General features: G+C 39.3%; 1 protein-coding gene across 5 annotated transcripts in view; it reads left to right on the top strand.

Moving 5' to 3' along the window:
- The window catches only part of GRIA3 (glutamate ionotropic receptor AMPA type subunit 3), a 383,198-nt gene that overhangs the window by 234,249 nt on the left and 123,232 nt on the right, over positions 1-25,717 (top strand). For all 5 annotated transcript variants that reach the window (XR_013959772.1, XR_013959773.1, XM_080652807.1 and 2 more), the window contains exon 5: positions 15,105-15,158. Coding sequence is in view for 3 of the 5 variants with exons in the window: in XM_080652807.1 (XP_080508933.1) it covers positions 15,105-15,158 (54 nt within the window). In the remaining 2 variants the exon portion in view is untranslated. The remainder of the gene's footprint in view (positions 1-15,104; positions 15,159-25,717) is intronic.

Raw genomic sequence — 25,717 nt, forward strand, 5'->3', positions numbered from 1 at the left:
CCTCTCCCCTCCCAACTTGGAGGCTCCATCATTCTGGGCTAAATCTGGGTCCCTAATACTCTACCCATCTATTCATGGTTCAATTTTGCACACAGCAATGGAGCTAATTAGTCAATGACAGATTTGGATCCAGAACCATCTGACTTTAAGATTCATGGCTCTTTCTAGTACTCCTTTAATAAATACATATTTGTTCCAAGTTTTAAGGGTGATTCATATCACATCTATGAAGAGTTTTAGACTCTTACAAGTTTAAACACTATAAATTGTCATTTTAGGTGTGATGCTAGAGTTGTTGATCCCAATAAATATCTAAAAATGAGAAGGTGTGATTCCTGAGCCATTGCATTATCCCACCTATCCCCAACTGGGTGTGGCTGGAGACAACACATGTTTGAGTGACTACCCAGTTGTATGCCAGATATTGCCATTACTATTTTTTTAATCCAAGTAATAAGTTCACGGGCACTTCCAAGCCTTCTACTCACCACCCATATAGTCCTTCCAGTAGATCTTAGTAATAAATCCAGGATTATAGTGCTTTGGTCCCAAACTATTTTGCCAAATCTGCAGAGAAAAAAATATACAATTTGATAAAATAAACTTGCAAATATTCAAATCAAAGTTGTTGTAAGTGTGAACATAAAATAGCTGACAATAAATTTCATAAAAGAATGCATGAAGAACACTTATTTAAAATGTATTGTTTAAAATAAATTATCACTAATATGGAGGGAATAACTGATACAAAATGCAGAGAGACTGCAAAAGTCTTTCTGATATATTATTGTAGGTTGAGTACTAGTTAAAATCACCCCTACCTCGCCTCCCTAAAGAAATGTCTAGAATATTTCCAAATATAAATAGGGTACTGTGAAAGGTCTTCTAGATGAGGTAATATAAAAAAAGGCACTGTGTATTGAAATGCATCATTTTATAGGAAGTTGGCTGGTGGAAAAGTTCAGGTGTTTTTAATATTTATTAATGGCTCTATGACCAAGAACTCTAGCTGATCAAAGCTGGTGGGATTCTTGGGTAGGGAAAGATATGCAATTTGCCTTAGAATATGCTTTTATACTTTACAGATTTGTCATTGTACCCAGTCCCAGGCATTATTTGCTACCTCCCAAACTCTGCCCATAATTTTGCTCCCTTACAAGACTCATGAACCTTTGAAAGTAGGTGGAGATAGTCTTAAGATCTAAACCATAAGGCAAATTAACTTCATTTTATCAGGACAGGAAAACGTGCTCTGCATTCCCTTCCTTAAAGACACAACTGCTTTAAGGCAATATTTCCCACCACCCCTGGTGGCACACCAGAGAATTTTCAGTGGCATCTGGATAAATATATTTTATTTTCATATACTTGTATTTATTTTGCTGCATGTGATTTCATGGATATCGTTGCTTTGGATGTGGCTAAATTTAAGTAAAGAATTCCCCAACCAGCATAGCTCAGTGGTTGAGCATTGACCTATGAACCAAGAGGTCAGGGTTCAATTCCCAGTCAGGGCACATGCCCAAGTTGCAGGCTCAATCCCCAGTGTTGTGTGATCCCATGTGAGGTGTGCAGGAGGCAGTCAATCAATGATTCTCTTTTATCATTAATATTAATATATATACCTCCCTCTCCCTTCCTCTCTGAAATCAATAAAAATATATTTTTAAAAAGAATTATCTGTAAAGATAAATATTAAGTAAATAATAGTATTCTGGTATATGGCTAGGAAATAAATCATTAAGGAAATTTGTGAAGGAATGAAATTTGAGAAATACTATTTTAGGGTGAATACAATTAGGCATTCCCACCAAGATCAACATGCATTCAAAAGGTCCCTCATCCCTAGGAGCAAGAATAATCTGTTGCACTTTTAACTTGTGATATGTAGCAATGCAACAACTATGTAAGATGAATAGTAAAAGTGTGAACAACTCTACTCAAACAAACTAGAAAACCTGGAAGAAATGGACATATTCCTAGAAAAATACAACCTTCCAAAACTCAATTGGGAAGATTCTAAAAATCTCAATAGGCCAATGACTATGGAAGAAATTGAAGCAGTCATCAAAAAGCTTCCAGCAAACAAAAGCCCAGGGCCAGACGGCTTTACAGGGGAGTTTTACCAAACATTCAAGAAAGAACTAAAACTTATCCTCCTAAGACTATTCCAAAAAATTCAAGAGGAAGGAACACTTCCAAGCTCATTCTATGAAACCAGCATTACCCTAATACCAAAACCAGATAAAGACAACACAATGAAAGAGAATTATAGGCCAATATCCCTCATCAACATAGATACCAAAATCCTCAACAAAATTCTAGCAAATCGGATCCAGCAGTACATCAGAAAGATCATACACCATGATCAAGTAGGATTTATCCCGGGAATGCAAGGATGGTACAATATTCGCAAATCAATAAACGTGATACATCACATAAACAAATTGAGAGATAAAAACCACATAGTCATATCAACAGACGCAGAAAACACATTTGACAAAATCCAATACCCTTTCTTGATAAAAACTCTCAGCAAGGTGGGAATAGAAGGATCACACCTCAACAAAATAAAAGCCATATATGACAAACCCACAGCCAATATCATACTCAATGGGCAAAAACTAAAACCATTTCCCCTAAGAACAGGAACAAGACAGGGATGCCCACTCTCACCACTCCTGTTCAACATAGTACTGGAAGTACTAGCCATTGTGATCAGACAGGAAGAAGAAATAAAAGGCATCCAAATTGGAAAAGAAGAAGTAAAACTGTCCTTATTCTCAGATGACATGATATTGTGCATAGAAAACCCTAAAGACTCCATCAAAAAATTATTAGACTTAATAAATGAATTCGGCAATGTAGCAGGATACAAAATTAACGCCAAGAAATCTATGGCATTTCTATACACCAATAATGAACATACAGAAAGAGAGACTAAAAAAGCAATCTCATTTACCATCACACCAAAAAATTAAGATACCTAGGAATAAACTTAACTAAGGAGGTAAAAGACCTATATGTGGAAAACTACAGGACACTGAAAAAAGAGATAGAGGAAGACATAAACAGATGGAAGAACATACCGTGTTCATGGATTGGTAGAATCAACATCATCAAAATGTCCATACTATGCAAAGGAATCTATAGATTCAATGCACTCCCCATTAAAATACCAACGGCATATTTCACAGACCTAGAACAAACTTTCCAAAAATTCATCTGGAATAAAACCGAATAGCTGCAGCAATCCTGAGAAAGAAGAACAAAGTGGGTAGGATCTCAATACCAGATATCAAGCTGTATTACAAAGCCACTGTTCTCAAAACAGCCTGGTACTGGCACAAGAACAGACATATAGACCAATGGAATAGAACAGAGAACCCAGAAATCGACCCAAGCCACTATGCTCAATTAATATTCGACAAAGGAGGCATGAACATACAATGGAGTCAAGACAGTCTCTTCAATAAATGGTGTTGGGAAAATTGGACAGATACATGCAAAGAAATGAAACTAGACCACCAACTTACACGATACAGAAAAATAAACTCAAAGTGGATAAAGGACTTAAACATAAGACGGGAAACCATAAAAATACTAGAGGAATCCACAGGCAGAAAAATCTCAGACATATGCCAAAGGAACTTCTTCACTGATACTGCTCCTAGGGCAATGGAAACTAAAGAGAAAATAAACAAATGGGACTACATCAAAATAAAAAGCTTCTGCACAGCAAAAGAAACCATAAATAAAACAACAAGAAAGCCCACTGCATAAGAGAACATATTTGCCAATGTTATCACCGATAAGTTCCCTGTAAATGTTTAATCTCCAACATTTACAGGGAACTCATACAACTTAACAAAAGGAAGATAAACAACCCAATCAAAAAATGGGCAATGGACCTAAATAGACACTTTTCGAAAGAAGACAGAAGGAAGGCCAAGAGGCATATGAAAACATGCTCAAAGTCACTAATCATCTGAGAGATGCAAATCAAAACGACAATGAGGTACCATCTCACACCTGTCAGAATGGCTATCATCAACATATCAACAAATGACAAGTTCTGGGGAGGTTTCGGAGAAAAAGGAACCTTCATGCACTGCTGGTGGGAATGCAGACTGGTGCAGCCACTATGGAGAACAGTATGGAGTTTCCTCAAAAAACTAAAAATGGAACTCCCATTTGACCCAGTGATACCACTTCTAGGAATATATCCCAAGAAGCTAGAAACACCAATTAGAAAGGATATATGCACCCCTATGTTCATAGCAGCACAATTTACAATAGCTAAGATTTGGAAACAGCCTAAGTGCCCATCAGCAGATGAGTGGATTAAAAAACTGTGGTACATCTACACAATGGAATACTACACTGTGGTAAAAAAGGAGTTCTTACCATTTGCAACAGCATGGATGGAACTAGAGAGCATTATGCTAAGTGAAATAAGCCAGTCAAAGAAAGAGAAATATCACATGATCTCACTCATTTATGGAATATAATGAACAACACAAACTGATGAACAAAAATAGATCCAGAGACAGAGAAACATTGATCAGACCATCAAACCTCAGAGGGAAGGTAGGGGAGAGTGGGGGTAAGGGGGAGAGATCAACCAAAGAACTTGTATGCATGCATGTAAGCCTAACAAATGGACACAGACAACAGGAGGGTGAGGGTATGAGTGGGGAGCATGGGAGGGTAATGGGGGAATAAGGACACATATGAAACACCTTAATCAATAAAGAATTTTTTTAAAAAAAAGTGTGAAAGAAATGCATTAAAATATTTTCTTTAGCTAAAAAAAGAAACTTAACTTGTGGCCATTTATTGCCTCTTATTTGTACATTCTCTTTGCCTCTCCTGCTGTTTAGCATTAAATCTTTCACATATTTCTTTCAGTCATAGTGTATTCAAAATTAAAGTCTAGGAAAGGAAACTTCTCAAAGACATGTTCTTTGGTGAAATTTTTGTCCTCTAATCCTCACATCCTAGCATTTTATTTTATGTGTTATTCAATTGTCTTCTGTCTGCATAAGCTTCCTCTGTAGACAGCATAAGCACGGATGAAATTTCTTGGTTATCCTCCCATTTTCCTTCTTTATGAAAAGTTTCAGCCATTATTTCCCTATCTGTACCACCCCCACCCCCACTGCCATTGGGTTGACTTGGATACAGGTGATTGGCTCTTCTCTGCCTCACTAATTCAGCACATTTTTTCAAATCAGATGATTACAATATGAAGCACTGTCATTCAGTTATAGGAGAGCATGTGTGTGTAAATTAAGACTATTAGAAAATAATTCAATGGAAGTGACTTCTGAGGCATTATATGTTTACTAAGACCAAACCAATTTAGTACTTCTGATTTTCATTCAAGAAAATGAATGCCTTTTATCAAATCTGATAGGAGATTTCTTCTGGGAAATATGACATATTCTAAGGCTGATTTCTGTAGCATAGCACAATTTAACACCCAACACAGTTAAAATTAAGTTGCCATAGGACAACAGTATGTCTTCTTAACTAAAGAAGCAATAAAGGGAGGGGCTTTAAAATGTCTTGTCTTGGAACACAAGGAATGTGATCTAATAGCTTTTTCTTAAAGACAAAATGCCTGTTCATTAGGTAAATCTGGTGAATGAAAACCAGAAACCTCCTTTATTTCTCTCCCCAGCCCCCCAAACATTCTCAGGTCCTAAATCAACAAGAAGCAGATTAAGATGAACAGTAAGGCATGTTCTGTACTCAAAGCAAGATCAATCTTTATACATAGATCCTTTTTTTGGCACTGATGTAGAAAATTCAAACCTGGAGATACTTTGGTCTGCAAATAACCTAATCTGCATACCAGATGGATCAAAGGGGAAAAAACACAGACACTTTTCCACACACACGCATATATATTTTTAATGTGAGCATAGAGAAACAGATGCTTCTGCTCCCAAGGGGTCTGTGGGCCTCTCTCATGTAGTCTTGTGGAGCAATTTAACTTCAAGTTTCTAAAATTATGAAAATGTCTAGATAAGCATTAAATTAAAAAAGAAAGGGCCTCTTACATAGAAAACCAAATGAACATTTTCGGAATTATTTTTAATTCTTCAGTGACACTCAGGCCCCAATTTCACAGATCAGTGTATGTGGGAATCAATAAAAGGAATTGTTTCCCAAATGGGTAGACTATGATTCACTGGCTTCTTTTTTTTAATGTATTTTTATTGATTTCAGAAATGAAGGGAGAGAGAGCAAGAGTGAGAGCGAGAGAGAGAGAGAGAAACATCAATGACGAGAGAGAATCACTGATCGGCTGCCTCCTGTACAACCCCTACTGGGAATCAAACCCACAACCTGGGCATTTGGAATCGAACAGTGACCTCCTGGTTCATAGATCAATGCTCAACCACTGAGCCACAACAGCCAGGCTCACTGGCTTATTTAAGAAATAATTTAGATGAGAAGATGGTAGCATAGGCAAACGCCTGTACTTGCTGTCTCCCACAACCACATCAAAATTACAACTAAAATACAGAACAACCATTATCCAGAATTGCCAGAAGCTGGCTGAATGGAAGTCCTACAACTAGAGAGGTAAAGAAGAAAGCACACTGAGGCTGGTAGTAGGTGCAGAGGCACGGTATGAGCTGGTGTGACCTCCATGTGTGCCACTTTTTTAATCAGGAGGGAGATCGCCTCTGTGGAGATCACCTCCCTGGAGGCTGCCCAGAGGAACAAGGGGTCAGAGCTCCAAACCAGACCCACAGCCCAGGGCTGGGAAAAGAAGTCCCTATGGGCAGTAAGAACTATAGGCTGTAAAAACCAGTGGGGATTGAGGCTCAGTGACACAGATGCTGCTGGAGACCCAGCTGCTCCTCTTAAAAGGCAAGCACCACAAACTGAACTTACAAGCTCCTGCTTCCTCTGAGCTCCAGTGCTGGGCAAGGCTCTGGGGGACCCAGACACATGTGAGGAGAAACTGGATTGTCTGGCATTGGGGCAGGAACTGGGGGCGGCTTTCTTCCAGACAGAGGTGCTCACAGGTTCCATGCTGGGACCTCCGTAGTTGCAGGGCTGACTGGCAGCCATTTCTGTTTGCTCCACCCTGGTGATTCCCTGAGACCCCCACCCCACCCAATTTACAACCCCACCCAAGCTGTGCCAGCTTTTGCATATGAATGGCCTGACATTTCTCGGGCTAAAACCTGTCAAACAAGCTGCAGCTGGGTCAGGGAGCCCCAAACCTATCATTAAAAGGCCCAAGACTAGGCACCAGCACCAGCCTGCCTTGATTCACAGCTGGGCCTCATCTGGGCACTTCCAAACCCAATACAAAGAGGAGGAATCTGCAGATCTCTCTGTAGCTCCTGTTGGGTGGTCCCAGGCAGTGGCTGAATTGCACCTCCCTGGAGACCCAAGAGCCAGTGTAGACAGTGGTCAGTGTCAGACCATACCAGATTACAACTCTACACATCCATAAGCTACACAGTCAAGGGGAAAATTCAGTGAGCACCAAAGTCCCATGAAGCAAGTCCTGCTCCAGAGGGGAGTCTTTTGCATAGCAGCTCTCCCACTGTAGTCGCAGCTGATCCTCACAGTCAGTTGGCCTGGAGGTCAGTTCATCCCAGTGACACCAACAGCAATCAAGGCTCAACTACAACAAGACTGTGCACACAGCCCACAAATGGGTGCACCTAGAGTGTCCACCTCAGGTGATTGGAGAGGCTGAGCCACTGGGCCCTATAAGACACCCACTACACAAGGCCACTCTATCAACTCAAGGAGACTTAGCAGCTCTACCCAATATAGAGAAACAAACACAGGGAAGCAGCCAAAATGTGGAGACAAAGAAACATGTCACAAATGAAATAAATGGAAGAAAGCAAACTACTGGATATAGAGTTCAAAACCACAGTTATAAGGTTACTCAAGAATCTTCTAGAAACCTCCAAGGGACTTAGTGAAACTTTCAAGGATCTTAGTGAGAATGCCAAAAAAAAAAAAAAAAAATGGAAAAGTACCAGTCAGAAATGAAGCATACACTGACTGAAATAAAGAATAATATACAGGGATTCAACAGTAGAGTAGAGTAGAGTACAGGATCCCAAGAATCAAATCAAAATATGAGAAAGCAAAAAGTACCCAACCAGAAGAGCAAAAAGAAAAAAGAATAAAAAAATATGAAGATAGTGTAAGGAGCCTCTGGGACAACTTCAAGCATACCAACATCTGAATTAGGGTGGTGCCAGAAGGAGAGAGAGAGCAAGATATTGAAAACATATTTGAAGAAATAATGACAGAAAACTTCCCCTACCTGGTGAAAGAAATAGACTTACAAGTCCAGGAATCACAAAGAACCCCAAACAAGAGGAACCCAAGAAGGACCACACTAAGACACATCATAATTAAAATGCCAAGGGCAAAAGACAAGGAGAGAATCTTAAAAGCAACAAGATAAAAGCAGTTAGTTACCTACAAGGGAGTGCCCATACGACCATCAACTGATTTCTCAACAGAAACTATGAAGGCCAGAAGGAATTGGCAAGAAATATTCAAAGTGATGAATAGCAAGAACCTACAACCAAATTACTCTACCCAGAAAAGCTATCATTTAGAATTGAAGGTCAGATAAAGAGCTTCACAGACAAGAAATAGCTAAAGGAGTTCATCACCACCAAACCAGTATTACATGAAATGCTGAATGGTATTTTTTAAGAAGAAGAAGAGAGAGAAAAAGATAAAGATAAACAATATGAACAACAAAGTGACAACAAACACATATCTATCAACAATTGAATCTAAAAAGCAAATGAATAAGAAATCTAATGAACAGAATAAACTGGTGAATATAATAGAATTAGGGGCATGGAAATGGAACAGACTGTCAATTCTCAGAGGGAAAGGGGTGGGGGGGACTGGAAGACATTAGACAAAGATCTTATATGCATGTATGCATTACCTATGGACACAGACAATAGGGTGGTGAGGGCCTGGGGCAGGGTGGGAACTGGGAGGGAGCTATGGTGAGGGGGGGGGGGGAGAGGGACATCTGTAATAATCTCAAAAATAAAGATTTTTTTTTAAAAAACAGGCTCAATAAATTTAAAAAGATTGAAATAATGCAGGGTAAATCTGATCAAAACAGAATGAAATTAGAGCTACAGAAGAGAAAATGCTGGAAAATCAGAAATATGTGGCAACTAAACAGCAGACTTTTAATATATTTGAGTTGGGTCATTTTTTCTGAGCAGGATTCAAGGGTGGTTTCTTTCCCAGGTTCTTGTCCAGGTGGGTTCAAATAATGAAGCCATGGACAAAAGGTGGTAGATGAAAAGGGTGGAAACTTATTAGAAACAAGTACAGACTCCCATGTAGGGAGCGGGGTCCCAAAGGGGGTGACCCACTAAGCCCCTTTTTTCTAAGGTGTATAAAGGCTGCAGTTCTTTGTTTCTTCATACTGCCTTCCAATTGGTAGAATAAATATCAGCTTCAAAGCTAAAACTCTCGTGGTGTTCCCCTTTGTTTCTCCCCCTTCAGTGGCAGAATTCTCTATCTCCTGTGAAAATCTATTTTCCTCTTTCTCCCATTTGTCAACATTTCTCTATCCTCTGTGAAAGTTTGTTTCCCATACCCTGTGGCTTTTCCCTATCTTCTGTGATGGATGTCTTCCTCTCCCCTTATTCTGTGGCACCTCTTTTTTCTTCTTCTCTGTGAATGCACTAGTATGTCTTTTGGCAGCTCCAAGCCCTCACCTATGGGTTCCAAGCCTTTCTCCCCCATGGACCCTCTTTATTTCTAAAACTCCCTAAATCTGCCTATTTTACCCCTAAAATTCCTCTCCTATTTTTATTGATCTTTTGAGAGAGAGGAAGTGAGAGGGATAGAGAGATAGAAACACTTCCTACTAGGGATTAAGCCCACAATCCAGGCATGTTCCCTGACCAGGAATCGAACCAGTGATCTCTTGGTTTGTGGGTCGATGCTCAGCCAATGAGTCACTCTGGCCAGGTGAAACAGCAGACTTTTTAAAAATAATCCATGGTCAAAGAAGAAATTGCAGGGAAATATTTTGAACTGAATGAAAATGGAAGTAAAACATATAAAAATTTATGGGATACAGCTAAAGAAGTGTTTATAGGGAAATGTACAGTTTGAAACACCCCCTATCAGAAAAAAAAGCAAAAGTTTCATAACAGTAAGCTCAGTTTCCACCTTAAGAAAATAGGACTAAAGGAAGCTTGGGGGAGAGGGTGATGCAAATGTTCTAAAACTGGATTGTGGTGACTTTTGTATGACTAAAAATTTGCTAAAAATCATAAATTGTACATCTAAACTTTTTATGCTATGTAAACTATAGCCCAATAAAGCTGTAAAGCGGGGGGGGGGGGGGGCGGGGAACGAAATAATTTAATGTTCTCCTATGTGCACAACTCAGTGTGTTAGTAGCAAGAACTTTTTTCTTCTGCAAAGGAAACTGTTGTTTAAGTTTCAGTGAATGAGTTTTGTGGCATTTTTTTCTTTCAGTTCCTATTTGTGAAGATAAAAATAAATTTATTTAAAAGAATGAATTTTATCTACATTTCACACATTTTCCCCTTATTACATTTATCATATCTGCCATCATATCAAGCCATCCATCATCTCCAACAAACCTTACAAAGGTACAGTGAATACAGTGTATGGATTGGGGAACTTGGTATTTCCTTCTTAAATTTCACAGTAGACTGTTAAAGAGCTTTTATACTTGAAGTTCTGAAACTAATTCAGAAAAAGCTATTATAATTACTATAAAAGCAAAGTTGAACATTCTCTTAGTTACCTGAGTCATTAAATAACTGAAGGTAAATTTATGCTTTGTTCATCTGTAACAGATGGAAAAAAATAAAGATTTAACACTAACTGAAAAACAAAACAAAACTTTCTTTTGTGCACCATATAATGCACAAGCCATCTATCCCATCCTTACTCCCACACGCCCTATGCCAAAAAATTCCAAAAAAGGGCAAGACCAAGAGTAAAACATGACACTCTTTGCAGTGAGGCCTCACTTAGTTCATATCAGTAGGATCACGGCTGCCCCAAGATAATTGAAGTATAATCTCTTAAGTATTAAGACTTTGAGCATTTTTTTATGGAAAACTTCCCTAAAACATATGATACATATCCCTGGGTTTTTCCAGCAGAAATTACTGAACGCAGTAATCTGTACCCTGATGACTCAGGCATTCACAGCAAACATCCCTGATTATACTGTGCAGTAGTACAATATTGTCTGCTTTTTTAAAATCCCCTCCTTCTCCTTTAAGTCAGTCTGTCACTTCCTCTGCTGCTAATGTAGCTCTTTCTAATATCCCCCCTCCGTCCATGCACAACCCTTCTAATTTGCAGCTTTTCACTTACTGTGAACTGAAAAAAAAACAGGATTGGTAATAACTGTATGTTAAATAAGAGTTAAGAAGGCACTGAAAATAAGGATGAGGAAGTAATTACAGCCTTCAAGGCAGCAGCTTTGTGATACCTAAAGGTTTCTATCTTAAGATAACTTTCCCATCTCTTTTAGTTGAAACTAAGTTTTGAAGGGGTGATGTTGTTAGAGAGCTACCTTCAAATAAGTGAGTTTGTTCTGAACAGACCTTCTAGGCATGGACTAAAGCAGATATTCCAATGGTTTCTTTTTCTGAACCTAAAAAAAAAAATCTTCGTGAATGACTCCTTTCCACAGTTATTTAACTCACATAATTATACAATTCACATCCCAAATTCTTTTCTGGATGTTATTCACTTTAATCTTGACAACACTGCTGAGATAGGAAGGGCCAAGCTCATTGTCCCAGACTACAGATAAGGAAATGGAAGATGGAGAAAGGTGAATGAATTGCCCACAGTCATACAGTTAGTACATCACAAGGTTGGGTTCATCGGCTCTCATTCAGGGCTCTTCTCACAACAGTAAGGTTTTCTGTGACTTTGTTTCACCTTTCCCATGTTCAAAAGGCCACTAAGCCCTACCATTGGTGAGAAAGACTTACTCTGTTTCCTTTGGGCTTGCTTCTTTATTTTTTTCTAGGCTCTGCCATATGTCTTTACAAATCAGCTCATTTTTCTGGCAGAACTCAAAACGCTCTGATTTTATTATGTTGATGGTTGTCAGTGAGTTAAAAATTCAACAAATGTATAGTCCCAACTTGCCATCAAAAGTTAACAAATGTCACCAGTAAGGATGTTTCTCACAAGCGGACACTGAAGAATACATCCCAGAAGATACATAACAGCTCATTTTGTTTCATGGCAGCATGAAAAATCACCTCCTCAAGACATTCATTAACCTTTTATTTCCTCCATAAATAATCAGTCAGAAATGTGGCTCATATTTTAAGTTAATCAAAAACAGCACTTTTACTCATGTAATACCTCTCTCTCTCTCTCTCTCTCTCTCTCTCTCTCTCTCTCTCTCTCTCTCTCTCTCCTTGAAATGACTTGAGGTCTAATGCCAGCATGATATCTGAATATATGATTCCACTTCTGGGCCAGTTTAAACCTCATCTCCTCCAGGCAAAGCCTTCCCTATCCATCCCAGCAGGTCTCAGACACCCCTTCTCTCAGAACATAGAGCAGTTATTAGTATTTGAAATTCAGCACATATTAAGAAACCATGTAATGTACTGCCAGAAATATGGGTTCTAGATTCAGACAGGCCCAGGTTCTAATTCCAGATTTACTACTTCCTAGTTGTGTGGCCTCTGGCAAATCACATAAACTCTCTTTAGTTGAGATTCCTCATCTGTAAAATGAAACTAATGATACTTAATCTCTTGAATTGTTCTAGGGATTAAAATCACATAAAGCACCTAGCACAGTGCCTGGCATATATTAGATACTCAATTAAGGACAGTGGTTTTTATTATTATTACTAGAGGCCCAGTGCACGAAATTCGTGCACAGGTGCAATCCCTAGGCCTGACCGGTGATCAAAGTGTGAGCGTCTGGTTGGAAGGGTAGGTCCCAGCTGACCTCTGGGTCCTGGGTAGCACCTGGGCCCCTGGGCCCCCACGCGCCCCCCTCCGCCTGAGTCACGGCACCCAAGTCCCCACGTGGAGATGCGGTGAGCATGGCCTCTGGGCCACCCAGCTGCACCACATCGGGAGCTGGGCAGGCAGCGTGCTCTCTCCCAGCCAGCCTTGCAGACTGGCTCCTGCGCGAATTCACAGAGAGACCAACCACCCCTGTGGCTGCGACCTGGCTCACCCGAATGAGGCCACGCAGGTGCAGGGCGGGCTCCTCACAGGCCAGCACCTGAGCATGGGGGCTTCCCCAGCACAAGAGCCCTGGTGTCCCAGGGGAGGTTAGCAGGGGGAGTGAGAGTGAGCTCAGTGGACACCCTGCATTCTCACCACACCTCCATCCCCATCACCCCCACCTCCAGGTAGCTGGCAAGAGGTCGCAGCACGTCGATGACACCCCTCCATGTTCCACACCGCCCTCTGGTGGTCAGCACACGTCATAGCTAGCGGTTGAACTCCCAGTTGAACGACCACCCAAGGGGACAATTTGCATATTAGGCTTTTGTTATATAAGATAAGATAATGGCCTTTATATATAGTTCTGGTTTGGTCTGTGTGCAATTAATTGTCTTCACAAGTTGTTTTTAAACCCTTTGACAGCTGTGTCCACAATAGAACTTGTCATGAAGCTTAAGCTTAATGGCCTTTTACTTGGATGGGATCTTTCCAAGGCCTTATTGAGAATATTGTATTTGTAATTTTGTATTATTTTTCTTAAAGATGTATTAACATCAGTTCTGTATAAAACCTGGTTCCACCTCTGGTTGTGTCTTTAACCTTGATGTTATCCCCCCTCCTCATTCCCACTACCTGCACTCAGCAAAGTATTTTGCACATAGTTAGTACTGAATAAAATGTCAGGTATTTAGTCAAAACTTCCAACTGCCAACCAATACATTTGGTTGGAAAATATTCAATCCACTTACATATTTTGAGAAAATAAAAATGCACTTGATAAATTGTAAGGCTATTATTAATACAGTGTTACTCATGAAAATTAAAACAATGATGACCTTAAGGCAGGGTTTCTCGACCTCAACCCTACTGACATTTTTTGCTAGATAAATTATTTGGGGGGGGGCTGTCCTGTGCATTGTAGAATGTTCAGAAACGTCCCTTGTCTCTACTAGATGCTAGTCACCCCTCCCAAATGTGACAACTAAAAATGTCTCTAGGCATTGCCAAATGTCCCCTAGGGCAGTGGTCGGCAAACTGCGGCTCGCAAGCCACATGCAGCTCGTGAGCCACGGTTTGCCGCTCTGTTGACTAATGAGTTTGCCGACCACTGGGATAGGGGCTTAATCACAAGGAACAACAACAGCCTGTAATTATTGGAATCGAGAGTCTAGGTCAATGGTCCGCAAACTCATTAGTCAACAGAGCGGCAAACCGGTGCTCGCGAGCCGCATGTGGCTCGTGAGCCACAGTTTGCCAACCACTGCGGGCCTAGGGGAAAATTCCCTTCCCCACTGTCCTAAGGCATTGCATGCAGCACCAAAAGATGTACAGATGGCCACAAGCTTTTGTTATTGAAACAGGAGAAAAGAAAGTGTTTTCAATAAGCAAAAGTGACCTCGATTAACCTGAAAATACCATTAACCCCATTCTTTGACTGTTCTATTCCCTAAGTATTCCAGATAACAAAAAAAAAATGTACTGTACATTCTATTATCTAATTTGTATGCAAAGTTCAGCCCATTTTCCATCTCAACAGCTAAATACAGAAATCCAGTTCATTGGTAGGGAGGGGATCATCAGCTTCATTGCTTTTGTCATCTATTTTAAGTGACAATGATGCTACTGACCTGGAAATTTAGAGAGCTTTTTTTCCTTGTTGTTGACATTTTTAACTTTGATATTAGCAATTCTCCCTGTATTCTTTGCCTGAAAGTGAAATCTGGTCCAATTAACTGTGACTATACTGTATGAAAACCTAACACTCTGTTGATCATTTAAAATTAATTTGTTCTAACCATCCCATTGATTGTGCAATTGAAAATGTCTTTCTTGGATAAACAATATTCTTTATTGTTTCTGCAGGTTGTGATCCTGGGGAAACATTCAAGAGGTTATCACTACATGCTTGCTAACCTGGTAAGAACAAGCAGAATTTAAGTTTCCCAGGGCAATATATTATCTTTAGTTTGTGTCACCCATAATCGTCCAAAAAATAAATACATGAAGTACTTAATTTATTCTCTAGACATTTGGAGAAATAAGTCAGTAAATACCAAAACTTGGATATAATAGCCTTATTTTCAATTATGCTGTCTCTGTTTTAGCTGCAAGCTTATATTCTCTCCTCATTCACAAATTAATATGATATGATTCTTCACTGATTATTCTTAGATTCACTATTGATTTGAAATGTAAATCATTCTACACAGGTTTGAAATGTGAAACAAGGGACGGGGAAAACAGGAAACTCTTTCCCCAATTAACCCAAGTGTCCATGCACATCGGTAATGGATTTGTTTTTGCAGAAGTAGACTACTACCAAATATTTTCAAACCAGATGCTAGAAATAGGTTTAAACACAGAATATTAAGTGTACAGCCATCTTTCTACTTATAATAAAACACAACTTGAATCTTTACCTTCAAACTTCCCATGCCTTTAAAATTTGTGACATTATAGAAGCTAGTATTTCATTAAGGTTAGGTTCTAGCTTTTCTTTCTCTAAAAGAACAATTGATTTAGGAATTAACAAAATAGCTTCTAAATCAGTAATATCTGTTTGATAGAGGTTCTGTACAATACTATTTCCATGGAACAAAAGAGTAACATTAAAGTATCATTATGATACTAGGAATCTAATAAATTATAACATAACTCCAATTTTGTTTCATTAAACAGTGGTCGGCAAACTGCGGCTCGTGAGCCGCGGTTTGCCGCTCTGTTGACTAATGAGTTTGCCGACCACTAGGATAGGGGCTTAATCACAAGGAACAACAGCCTGTAATTATTCGAATCGAGAGTCTAGGTCAGTGGTCCGCAAACTCATTAGTCAACAGAGCGGCAAACCGCGGCTCGCGAGCCGCATGTAGCTTGCGAGCCACAGTTTGCCGACCACTGCATTAGCACAATAAAATTATAATCATTACAGAGCTCTTGAACCAAAGGAATGACAAGAAATGTGAAAGATTATTGTAATTATATTCTTTTTTATTATTATTGTTTAAAATATTACATATATTAGTACATATATCTCCTTTTTTTTCCCCATTGACCTTCCCCCAACCTCCCCTATCCCCTGTCGCATGACCTCATCCCACCCTCCCAGTGTCTTGTGTCCATTGGTGTGCTTATATGCATGAATACAAGTCCTTTGGTTGATCTATTTCCCTCCCTCCCCAACACTCCCCAGCCTTCCCGCTGTAATTTGACAGTCTGTTCAGTGCTTTACTGCCTCTGTATCTATCTTTTTATTCATCAGGTTATAATGTTCTTTATTTTCCATAAATGCGTGAGATCATGTGGTATTTTTCTTTCATTGCCTGGCTTATTTCACTTAACATAATGCTCTCCAGGTCCATCCATGCTGCTGCAAATGGTAAGAATTCCTTCTTTTTTACAGCAGCATAGTATTCCATTGTGTAGCTGTACCATAGTTTAATAATCCACTCATCTGCTGATGGGCACTTACGCTGTTTTCAAATCTTAGCTATGGTGAATTGCGCTGCTATGAACATAGGGGTGCATATCACCTTTCTGATTGGTGTTTCTAGTTTCTGGGATATATTCCTAGAAGTAGGATTACTGGGTCAAATGGGAGCTCCATTTTTAGTTTTTTGAGGAAACTCCATACTGTTTTCCACAGTGGCTGCACCAGTCTGCATTCCCACCAGCAGTGCATGAGGGTTCCTTTTTCTCCGCATCCTCGCCAGCACTTGTTTGTTGATTTGTTGATGGTTGCCATTCTGACAGGTGTGAGATGGTACGCATTGTCGTTTTGATTTGCATCTCTCGGATAATTAGTGACTTTGAGCATGTTTTCATATGCCTCTTGGCCTTGCTTCTGTCTTCTTTCGAAAAGATTCTATTTAGGTCCATTGCCCATTTTTTTATTGGATCATTTATCTTCCTTTTATTAAGTTGTATAAGTTCCCTGTAGATGTTAGAGATTAAACCTTTATCAGTGATAACATTTGCAAATATGTTCTCCCATACAGTGGGCTTTCTTGTTGATTTGTTGATGGTTTCTTTTGCTGTGCAAAAGCTTTTTATTTTGATACTAGAGGCCCGGTGCACAAATTTGTGCACAAGTTGGGTCCGGCCAGCTTGCCCCAATGGGGCCCATTGGCTGGGCCTGTGGGAGGGAGGGGCTGTAGGCCATTGGCCGGCCAGCCCCGCCCCCTATCAGGGTGGAGGAGCTGATTGGGGGCTAGGCTGGCTGGGCAAGGGGTGATAGGGGCTTGGATCAGGCCAGTTGGCTGCTTCAGTGTGTGTCATAGCCACTGGTTGTTCCAGTCATTGAGCTTTTATATATAGAGATAGTCTCATTTGTTTATTTTCTCTTTAGCTTGCATTGCCCTAGGAGTGGTATCAGTGAAGAAATTGCTTTGACATATGTCTGAGATTTCTCTGCCTGTGGATTCCTCTAGTATTTTTATGGTTTCCCGTCTTATGTTTAAGTCCTGTATCCATTTTGAGTTAATTTTTGTGTATGGTATAATTTGGTGGTCTAGTTTCATTTTTTTGCATGTATCTGTCCAATTTTCCCAACACCATTTATTGAAGAGACTGTCTTGACTCCATTGTATGTTCATGCCTCCTTTGTCAAATATTAATTGAGCATAGTGGTTTGGGTCGATATCTGGATTCTCTATTCTATTCCATTGGTCTATATATCTATTCTTGTGCCAGTACCAGGCTGTTTTGAGAACAGTGGCTTTGTAGTACAGCTTGAAATCTGGTATTGAGAACCCACCTACTTTGTTCTTCTTTCTCAGGATTGCTGTGGCTATTTGGGGTCTTTTTTTATTCCAGATGAATTTTTGGAGAGTTCTTCCTAGGTCTGTGAAATATGCCATTGGTATTTTAATGGGGAGTGCATTGAATCTATAGATTGCTTTGGGTAGTATGGATATTTTAATGATGTTGATTCTACCAATCCATGAACATGGTATGTTCTTCCATCTGTTTACGTTTTCCTGTATCTCTTTTTTCAGTGTCCTGTAGTTTTCCGTGTATAGGTCTTTTACCTCCTTAGTTAAGTTTATTCCTAGGTATCTTAATTTTTTTGGTGTGATGGTAAATGGGATTGCTTTTTTAGTCTCTCTTTCTGTAAGTTCACTATTGGTGTATAGAAATGCCATAGATTTCTTGGCATTAATTTTGAATCCTGCTACATTGCCGAATTCATTTATTAAGTCTATTAGTTTTTTGATGGAGTCTTTCGGGTTTTTATGTACAATATCATGTCATCTGCCAATAAGGACAACTTTACTTCTTCTTTTCCAATTTGGATGCCTTTTATTTCTTCTTCTTGTCTAATTGCAATGGCTAATACTTCCAGTACTATGTCGAACAGGAGTGGTGAGAGTGGACATCCCTGTCTTGTTCCTGTTCTTAGGGGAAATGGTTTTAGTTTTTGTCCATTGAGTATGACATTAGCTGTGGGTTTATCATATATAGCTTTTATTTTGTTGAGGTATGATCCTTCTATTCCCACCTTGTTGAGAGTTTTATCAAAAAGGATGTGGGATTTTGTCAAATGCTTTTTTTCTGCATCAATTGCTAGGACTATGTGATTTTTATCTCTCAATTTGTTTATGTGATGTATCACGTTTATTGTACCATCCTTGCATCCCTGGGATAAATCCTACTTGGTCATGGTGTATGATCTCTCTGATATACTGCTGGATCCGATTTGCTAGAATTTTGTTGAGGATTTTGGCATCTATGTTCATGAGGGATATTGGCCTGTAAATCTCTTTCATTGTGTTGTTTTTATCTGGTTTTGGTATTAGGGTGATGCTGGCTTCATAGAATGAGCTTGGAAGTGTGCCACCCTCTTGAATTTTTTGGAATAGTCTTAGGAGGATAGGTTTTAGTTCTTTCTTGAATGTTTGGTAAAACTCCCCCGTGAAGCCGTCCGGCCCCGGGCTTTTGTTTGCTGGAAGCTTTTTGATGACTGCTTCAATTTCTTCCATAGTTATTGGCCTATTGAGATGTTTAGATTCCTCCTGATTGAGTTTTGGAAGGTTATATTTTTCTAGGAATATGTCTATTTCCTCCAGGTTGTCCAGTTTGTTGGAATAGAGTTGTTCATAGTATTTTTTTAACAATCCTTTGTATTTTGGTGGAGTCTGTTGTTATTTCTCCTCTTTCATTTCTGATTTTGTTTATTTGGGTCCTCTCTCTTTGCTTCTTGGTGAGCCTGGTTAGAGGTTCATCAATCTTGTTTATCCTTTCAAAGAACCAGCTCTTGGTTTTGTTGATCTTTTGCATTGATTTTTGGTCTATTTGTCATTTATCTCTGCTCTGATCTTTATTATTTCCTTCCTTCTGCTTATACTGGGCTTTTCTTGTTGTTCTCTTTCTAACTCTTTGAGTTGTAGGGTTAGGTAACTTATTACCATTGTTTCTTGTTTTTTGCAGTAGGCTTGTAGAGCTATGAACTTCCCTCTAAAGACTGCTTTTGCTGTGTCCCATAGATTTTGGATTGTTGTGTTCTCATTGTCATTTGTTGCCATGTTGTTTTTTATTTCTTCCTTGATCTCTCTGGTACCCAGTCATTGTTTAATAGCATGCTGTTTAGTCTCCATGTGTTTGATTTCTTTGGATTGTTTTTATTGTAGTTGATTTCCAGTTGCATGCCACTGTGATCTGAGAAGATGCTTGATATGATTTCTATCTTCTTGAATTTGAAGAGACTTTGCCTATACCCAACATATGGTCTATCTTTGAAAATGACCCATGTGCACTTGAGAAGAATGTATATTCTGTGGCTTTGGGGTGAAATGTTCTGAAGATGTCAATTAATTCCATCTGGTCTAGTGAGTCATTTAGGATTGATGTTTCTTTGCTGATTTTTTGTTTAGAGGATTTATCCAATGGTGATAGTGGGGTATTAAAGTCTCCTACTATGATTGTATTGCTGTTAATCTACCCCTTGATATCCTCCAGGAGTTTTTATATGTATTTGGGTGCTCCTGTATTGGGTGCGTATATGTTTACCAGAGTTATTTCTTCTTGTTGAATTGCTCCCTTTAGTATTATGAAGTGGCCTTCCTTATCTCTTGTTATGTCCTTCACTTTGAGATCTCATTTGTCAGATATAAGTATTGCTACCCCAGCTTTATTTTTCATTTCCATTCACTTGAAAAACCTTTTTCCATCCCTTCACCCTCAGTCTGTGTGCGTCTTTTTTTCTGAGGTGGGTTTCTTGTAGACAGCAGATATATGGGTCATGTTTTCTTATCCAATCCATTTCCCTATGTCTTTTGATTGGGGCATTTAATCCATTTACATTTAAAGTTATTATTGATAGGTGCTTGTTTGTTGCCATTTTTATTTTTTACCCCTGTATTTCTTCTTCACTTCCTATTTCTTATTCTTACAGCAGACCCTTTAGCATTTCTTGCATTGCTGGTTTGGTGGTAATAAATTCCCTTAGTCCTTTTTTGTCTGAAAAGCCCCTGATTTCACCTTAAATTTTGATTGATAGCCTTGCTGGGTACAGTATTCTTGGATTCAGACCCTTCCTTTGAATGACTTTGTATATTTCATTCCATTCCCTTCTTGCCTGATGAGTTTCTGTTGAGAAATCAGTCACTACTCTGTTGGGGGTTCCTTTGTAGGTAACTTTCTGTCTCTCTCTGGCTGCTTTTAAGATTCTTACTTTGTCGTTGGTGTTTGCCAATTTAATTATAATGTGCCTTGGCATTGGTCTTTTGGGGTTCATTTTGCTTGGGACTCTGTGAGCTTCTTGGATTTTTGTGGGGTTTTTCTTCCCTATATTAGGGAACTTTTCTGTCATTATTTCTTCAAACAAGTTTTATATCCCTTGCTCAGTTTCCTCTCCTTCTGGAACCCCTATTATGTGGATGTTGTTTTGTTTCATGTTGTCCCAAAGTTCCCTTAGGCTCTCCTCTTAATTTTTATTTTTTTTTTCTAGAAGCTGCTCTACTTGGGTATTTTTTCCTACGTTGTCCCCTAGCTCACTGATGCAGTCCTCTACTTCTTTTAGTCTACTCTTGATGCTTTCTATTGAGTTCTTTACAGCAGTGATGTCGTTTTTCATTTCTTCTTGGTTCTTCTTCATTTCCTCTTGGTTCTTACACATATTGTCGAATTTGTCTTCCATTCTTTTCATCCACCTTATGACCATTTCTCTGAATTCTTTCTCTGGCAGGTTGCTTGCTTCTATTTCGTTTACTTCCTTTTCTGGTGATGCCTGCTTTTCTTTCATATGTGGGCTGTTTCTTTGTCTCCCCATGGTCTCTTTTCTCCAGGTGTCTGGTTATGTAGTTCTCTCTCTCCTGCATTGATTTAAGGGCACAAAATACAACACAACCAGGTACAATGAATGCACAAGGCACTGAACAGAAATGTATTCATGATATTAATAACCTCAAATAAAGGTGACAACCAGAGAAAGGTAAATTAGGGGATAGAAGAGAAAGAAGAAGAGAAAAAAAAAGAAAGAAAGGAGTGCAAAAATGAAATTGGGAAAAGGAAAAAAAAGTAAGAGAGAAAAGAAAGAGAATACGAAAGAAGCGGGGAACAAACTATATATATATGGGGAGAAAACTCCAATAGAACAGCCACTAATCCTAACAAATGCCAGCAACAAGTACCTGGAGATGAATACAAACTACAAACAACAACTAATATCAAGTGAGGCAAGGGAAAACAGAAGCAAAAAAAAAAAACAAACAAAAACAAAACAAACAAAAAAAAGAATAAGCAAAACAATCTCACAAACAAGCATAAAAAATCGATGTAATGAACAATCAAGCAAACAACAACAAAAGGACAGAGAGAAAAACAATTTTTGGATAGTGAAGACACAGAAGAGAGAGGTGTGTATGGACTTGGAGCAGGGGATTTGAAAATAGATATATAAGTAGGGTTAAATTTTAACAGAGGGTAAAAAGAAAGAATAGGGAACATCTAAAGCAGGAAAAGGGTAAGAGAAACAGGACAACAAAAGGGGAAAAGTTAGGAAGAGAGTGATGGCATAAAGGTAAAGTTGAGATAGAGTAAAATGATACTAAAGGGAAGATGAAAATAGAATGTAGAACACTAATCCCAAAATAAAATAAAGAGAAAATAAAGTGATACTTTAAAAAAAAAAGGTAAAGTAGTAGTAGTAATAATACTGATTGAAAATAAAAATGTAATAATTAAAAAGGTAAAATCAAGTGAGGAAAAAAGAAAAAAATTAGTTTCTTAAGTAAAAGATGAAAAATAAAAATAAAATGTGCAGTAGTGAAGGTCATTCACTTCCTCTACTGTTCTGTTTGGCACGCCTGTTTCTTAGTCAGGACAGTATTGCAGTTCCCTGCATTTCACTGCTCCTCAGTGTTGTAAGCCAGTCCTGATTTTTAAGCAGGCTGTGTGTCTTAATTTCTTGTATTCCTTTATTTGTGTTTACACAAGAGTAAATTTGTGATTCAACCCCTGGGTGGCAGTGTTTCTGGAGTGACCTCCAGGTCTATAGGTCCTCTCTAGCCAGTGCTTAGATCCTGCTTTCCCTGTGGCATTCAATACCAGTTTGTGGGAGTGGGTTGCCCCAGAGCTGGTTCTCTGATGGTTATTCCCCGCTCTGATCCCCAGGTTCCAGAAAAACAACTTTCCCCTGCAGTCTCTTAGGGTGTCCCCAATTGGGTGACCCTATGTATTGGGATTAGTAATCAGAAGCAAGGATTTAAAGGAAAAAGAAAAAAACAAGCAAACAAACAAAAAAGAGCCAGCATAAGTGTGCGAACTCCAGGGCTGCACGCAAGTCTGTACAGTCTTTTTATCCCCCTTGGGTCTAAGCAGCCGGCACACTTTTAAAAATTTTAGGCTATCCTTTTGCGTCAGATAAAAATGAGTTGCTTTTAAGAGTTCCTTTCTGTTAGCAGCTCTGAGGACCCCCTTCCACATTCACGGATCACGCCAGCACCAACAGCCATGGATTTTTCTAGGCACAGACTTCCCCCGGTCATCCAGCTCCCGCAGTGTGCGCGTTTCTCTCTCCTGTTCGGAGCAGAGACCTCACCTTATCCCAGGCAAAATCTGACCTTTCTGTGGTGGAGTGTAGAGCTCCTCTGAATCTGCGTGTTTGCACAAATTGGGGACCGGTGCTCTGGGGTTCGCAGCTGTTCGGTGGGTGCCACAGTTGTAGATTTTCAGGCTTCCGATAACATCCACTTTCTGCTTCAAGATGGCACGGTCTCCGCATTCGAGCTGGTCGCTCCAGGAGGGAACCCAGCAGCAGTGGGCTCCGTCCAGCATTCCCCCAATGTCTCCCGGAGTATAGCTGGCCCTAAACTCACCAACAAACACTCCCTGTGCAACCCTCAGCTGTTCTTTCTGTCTGCTCCGGGACAAGGCTTGGGACATGTCTGTCTATTCCGCCACCATTTTTTCCTCTATTGTAATTATATTCTTAGATTTCTTAAATCAGAGAAAAATCTTATTTTGTTTTAGTAATAAATATTTTAAAATGAGAAAGGAAATGCTACTTAAATATTTTTCTTAGGAAGTGTGTGCACTCAAACACTTTATAAAATGAAGATTAGAACTATTGGTTTTAAAAGGAGTACACATCTTCTCCAATAAATTGTTCAAAGTGGACCAATTCAGTCCATTTTGGGGATAAATGAATTGACTCTTTTAGGAGGACAAATCTTGATTTTTAATTTACATCTGAATACATTCCATTTGTTTTTTAGACAAACAGTAAGTAAAGGATGTTTGTTGACTAATTGGAGATTAAACCAGGGTTTGGCAGGAAACACGGGGGTCTCAGCAAGTCACCTGAGGTGGTTATTGATGGGTTTTTACCATTTCTTCCTCACCAATAAGTATTTCGCTTTTCTTTCTTCCTATCTTCCTTCCTCCCTCTGTCTACCTTTTGCTTCTCCTCTGCCTTCTAAGTCCTAGGGTTCACCTATCACTGACAGTAAATCATATGACTTTAGGTAGTATACACACAAACATATTATTTTAGTGGTATTTATTTATTTAATATGTATTAGAAAAATATAAAACTAGCACATCAAAATCCAAATTTTATGGATATTACTTCAAAAAAGGCTAAAATATAAATTTAATGACAAGTGAAATAATATGTCACACAACTAATAACATGGGGGATAAACATAACAAGATCTGTGTGGGGGTTTCATACATGATTGTGGTGGTACTTGAACCACTGAACTTTGGGAAAGCATTGAATTGGGGGTCAGAAAGTTTGGGTTGTTATACTGATTTGCTAATAGCTAGCTATGGTATCTTGGGTAATTCACTTCACCTCTGTGGACCTCAGATTCCTTACTGTAGAACTCAGATGGGAGTGGGGAGTTATTGGTATATTGGTTGGGTCCTTTGGTAACAGATAATAAGATATAATTAGAAGTGCAAAACATTTATTGAGAGTAATACCTGTGGTGGGAAAAGGGGATAAGGACACAAGTAGGCAGGGAGAGCTTCAGACCATAATACAGGTCTGATATCAGCAAAGGAGGGGGAAAGGAAGGAATTTTGATAAGAAGAGCCTCAGACTGTGGTAAAGGTCTGAGAAAGTATTGGTCAGCACAACTGGTAGCTCCTGTGCATAGAGGAACCCCATGCTGATCCCAAATGGCAAGCCATTGTACCCCCCATTTTGCTCAGCCATTGACTGGCAGCTGCCCAGGAAGCACACACCTCCCACTTGATAGCTGAGGCAGAGCCTGAAGGCACATGAGTCTATCTTCTAACTCAAGTCCTTGAGGCAGGTTCTGTCTTAAAGGGCAATCTGAGTCAGGCACATCAATGGCTGAGTCAGTTGGTCTAAGATGACCAGGTGACCCATAAGGACTTTTCCTATTCTATAATTCTAACTAGGCCTCCCTAATCCTACTGAAAATCCTTCAGGTGAGCTCTGATTTCAACTTTGAGACCCAGATATGACAGAAATGTAAGCCTGTGTAGTGATAGAATGGCAAGAGAGAATCATTAGGACAGATTGGGGAAAAGAATGGTAAACTGAATGCCTAACACAGATCTGAGAATTATGAAACCTTGGGAGGATGCCTACTACAACAAGCAAAGTCTGTTTCTTGAGAAATAATATAATATATAGTGTCATGTCAGCCTGGGTAATGAAAAGATGAACTCATCACCATGCTTTGAGTTGCCACCCTTGCTTTTCCTCTAGAGAACTTCAGTTCATTTGAACACAGCCTTGTATTTCCACAACTTCTATACTCTCACATTGCATATCGACAATAGGGATATGAATGTTTGCTAATCTCTGATGAGACAGATTATCCCTATCATGATTTCCAGATTTTTTAAGAAAATTAAAATATGCCAAATCTCTCCACCATAGACATATATACACATACACAGCAAACCGAAACTGTTTAGAAGCCATTTTGATGGTCAAAAAAGGGTAAGTGGAACTAAGAATATGTTTTCTTTCAAGAGAGCCATATGGCCTTTCAAGATGA

The sequence above is a fragment of the Plecotus auritus genome, assembly GCF_963455305.1.
Source record: "Plecotus auritus genome assembly, chromosome: X".
Classification (NCBI taxonomy): domain Eukaryota; kingdom Metazoa; phylum Chordata; class Mammalia; order Chiroptera; family Vespertilionidae; genus Plecotus; species Plecotus auritus.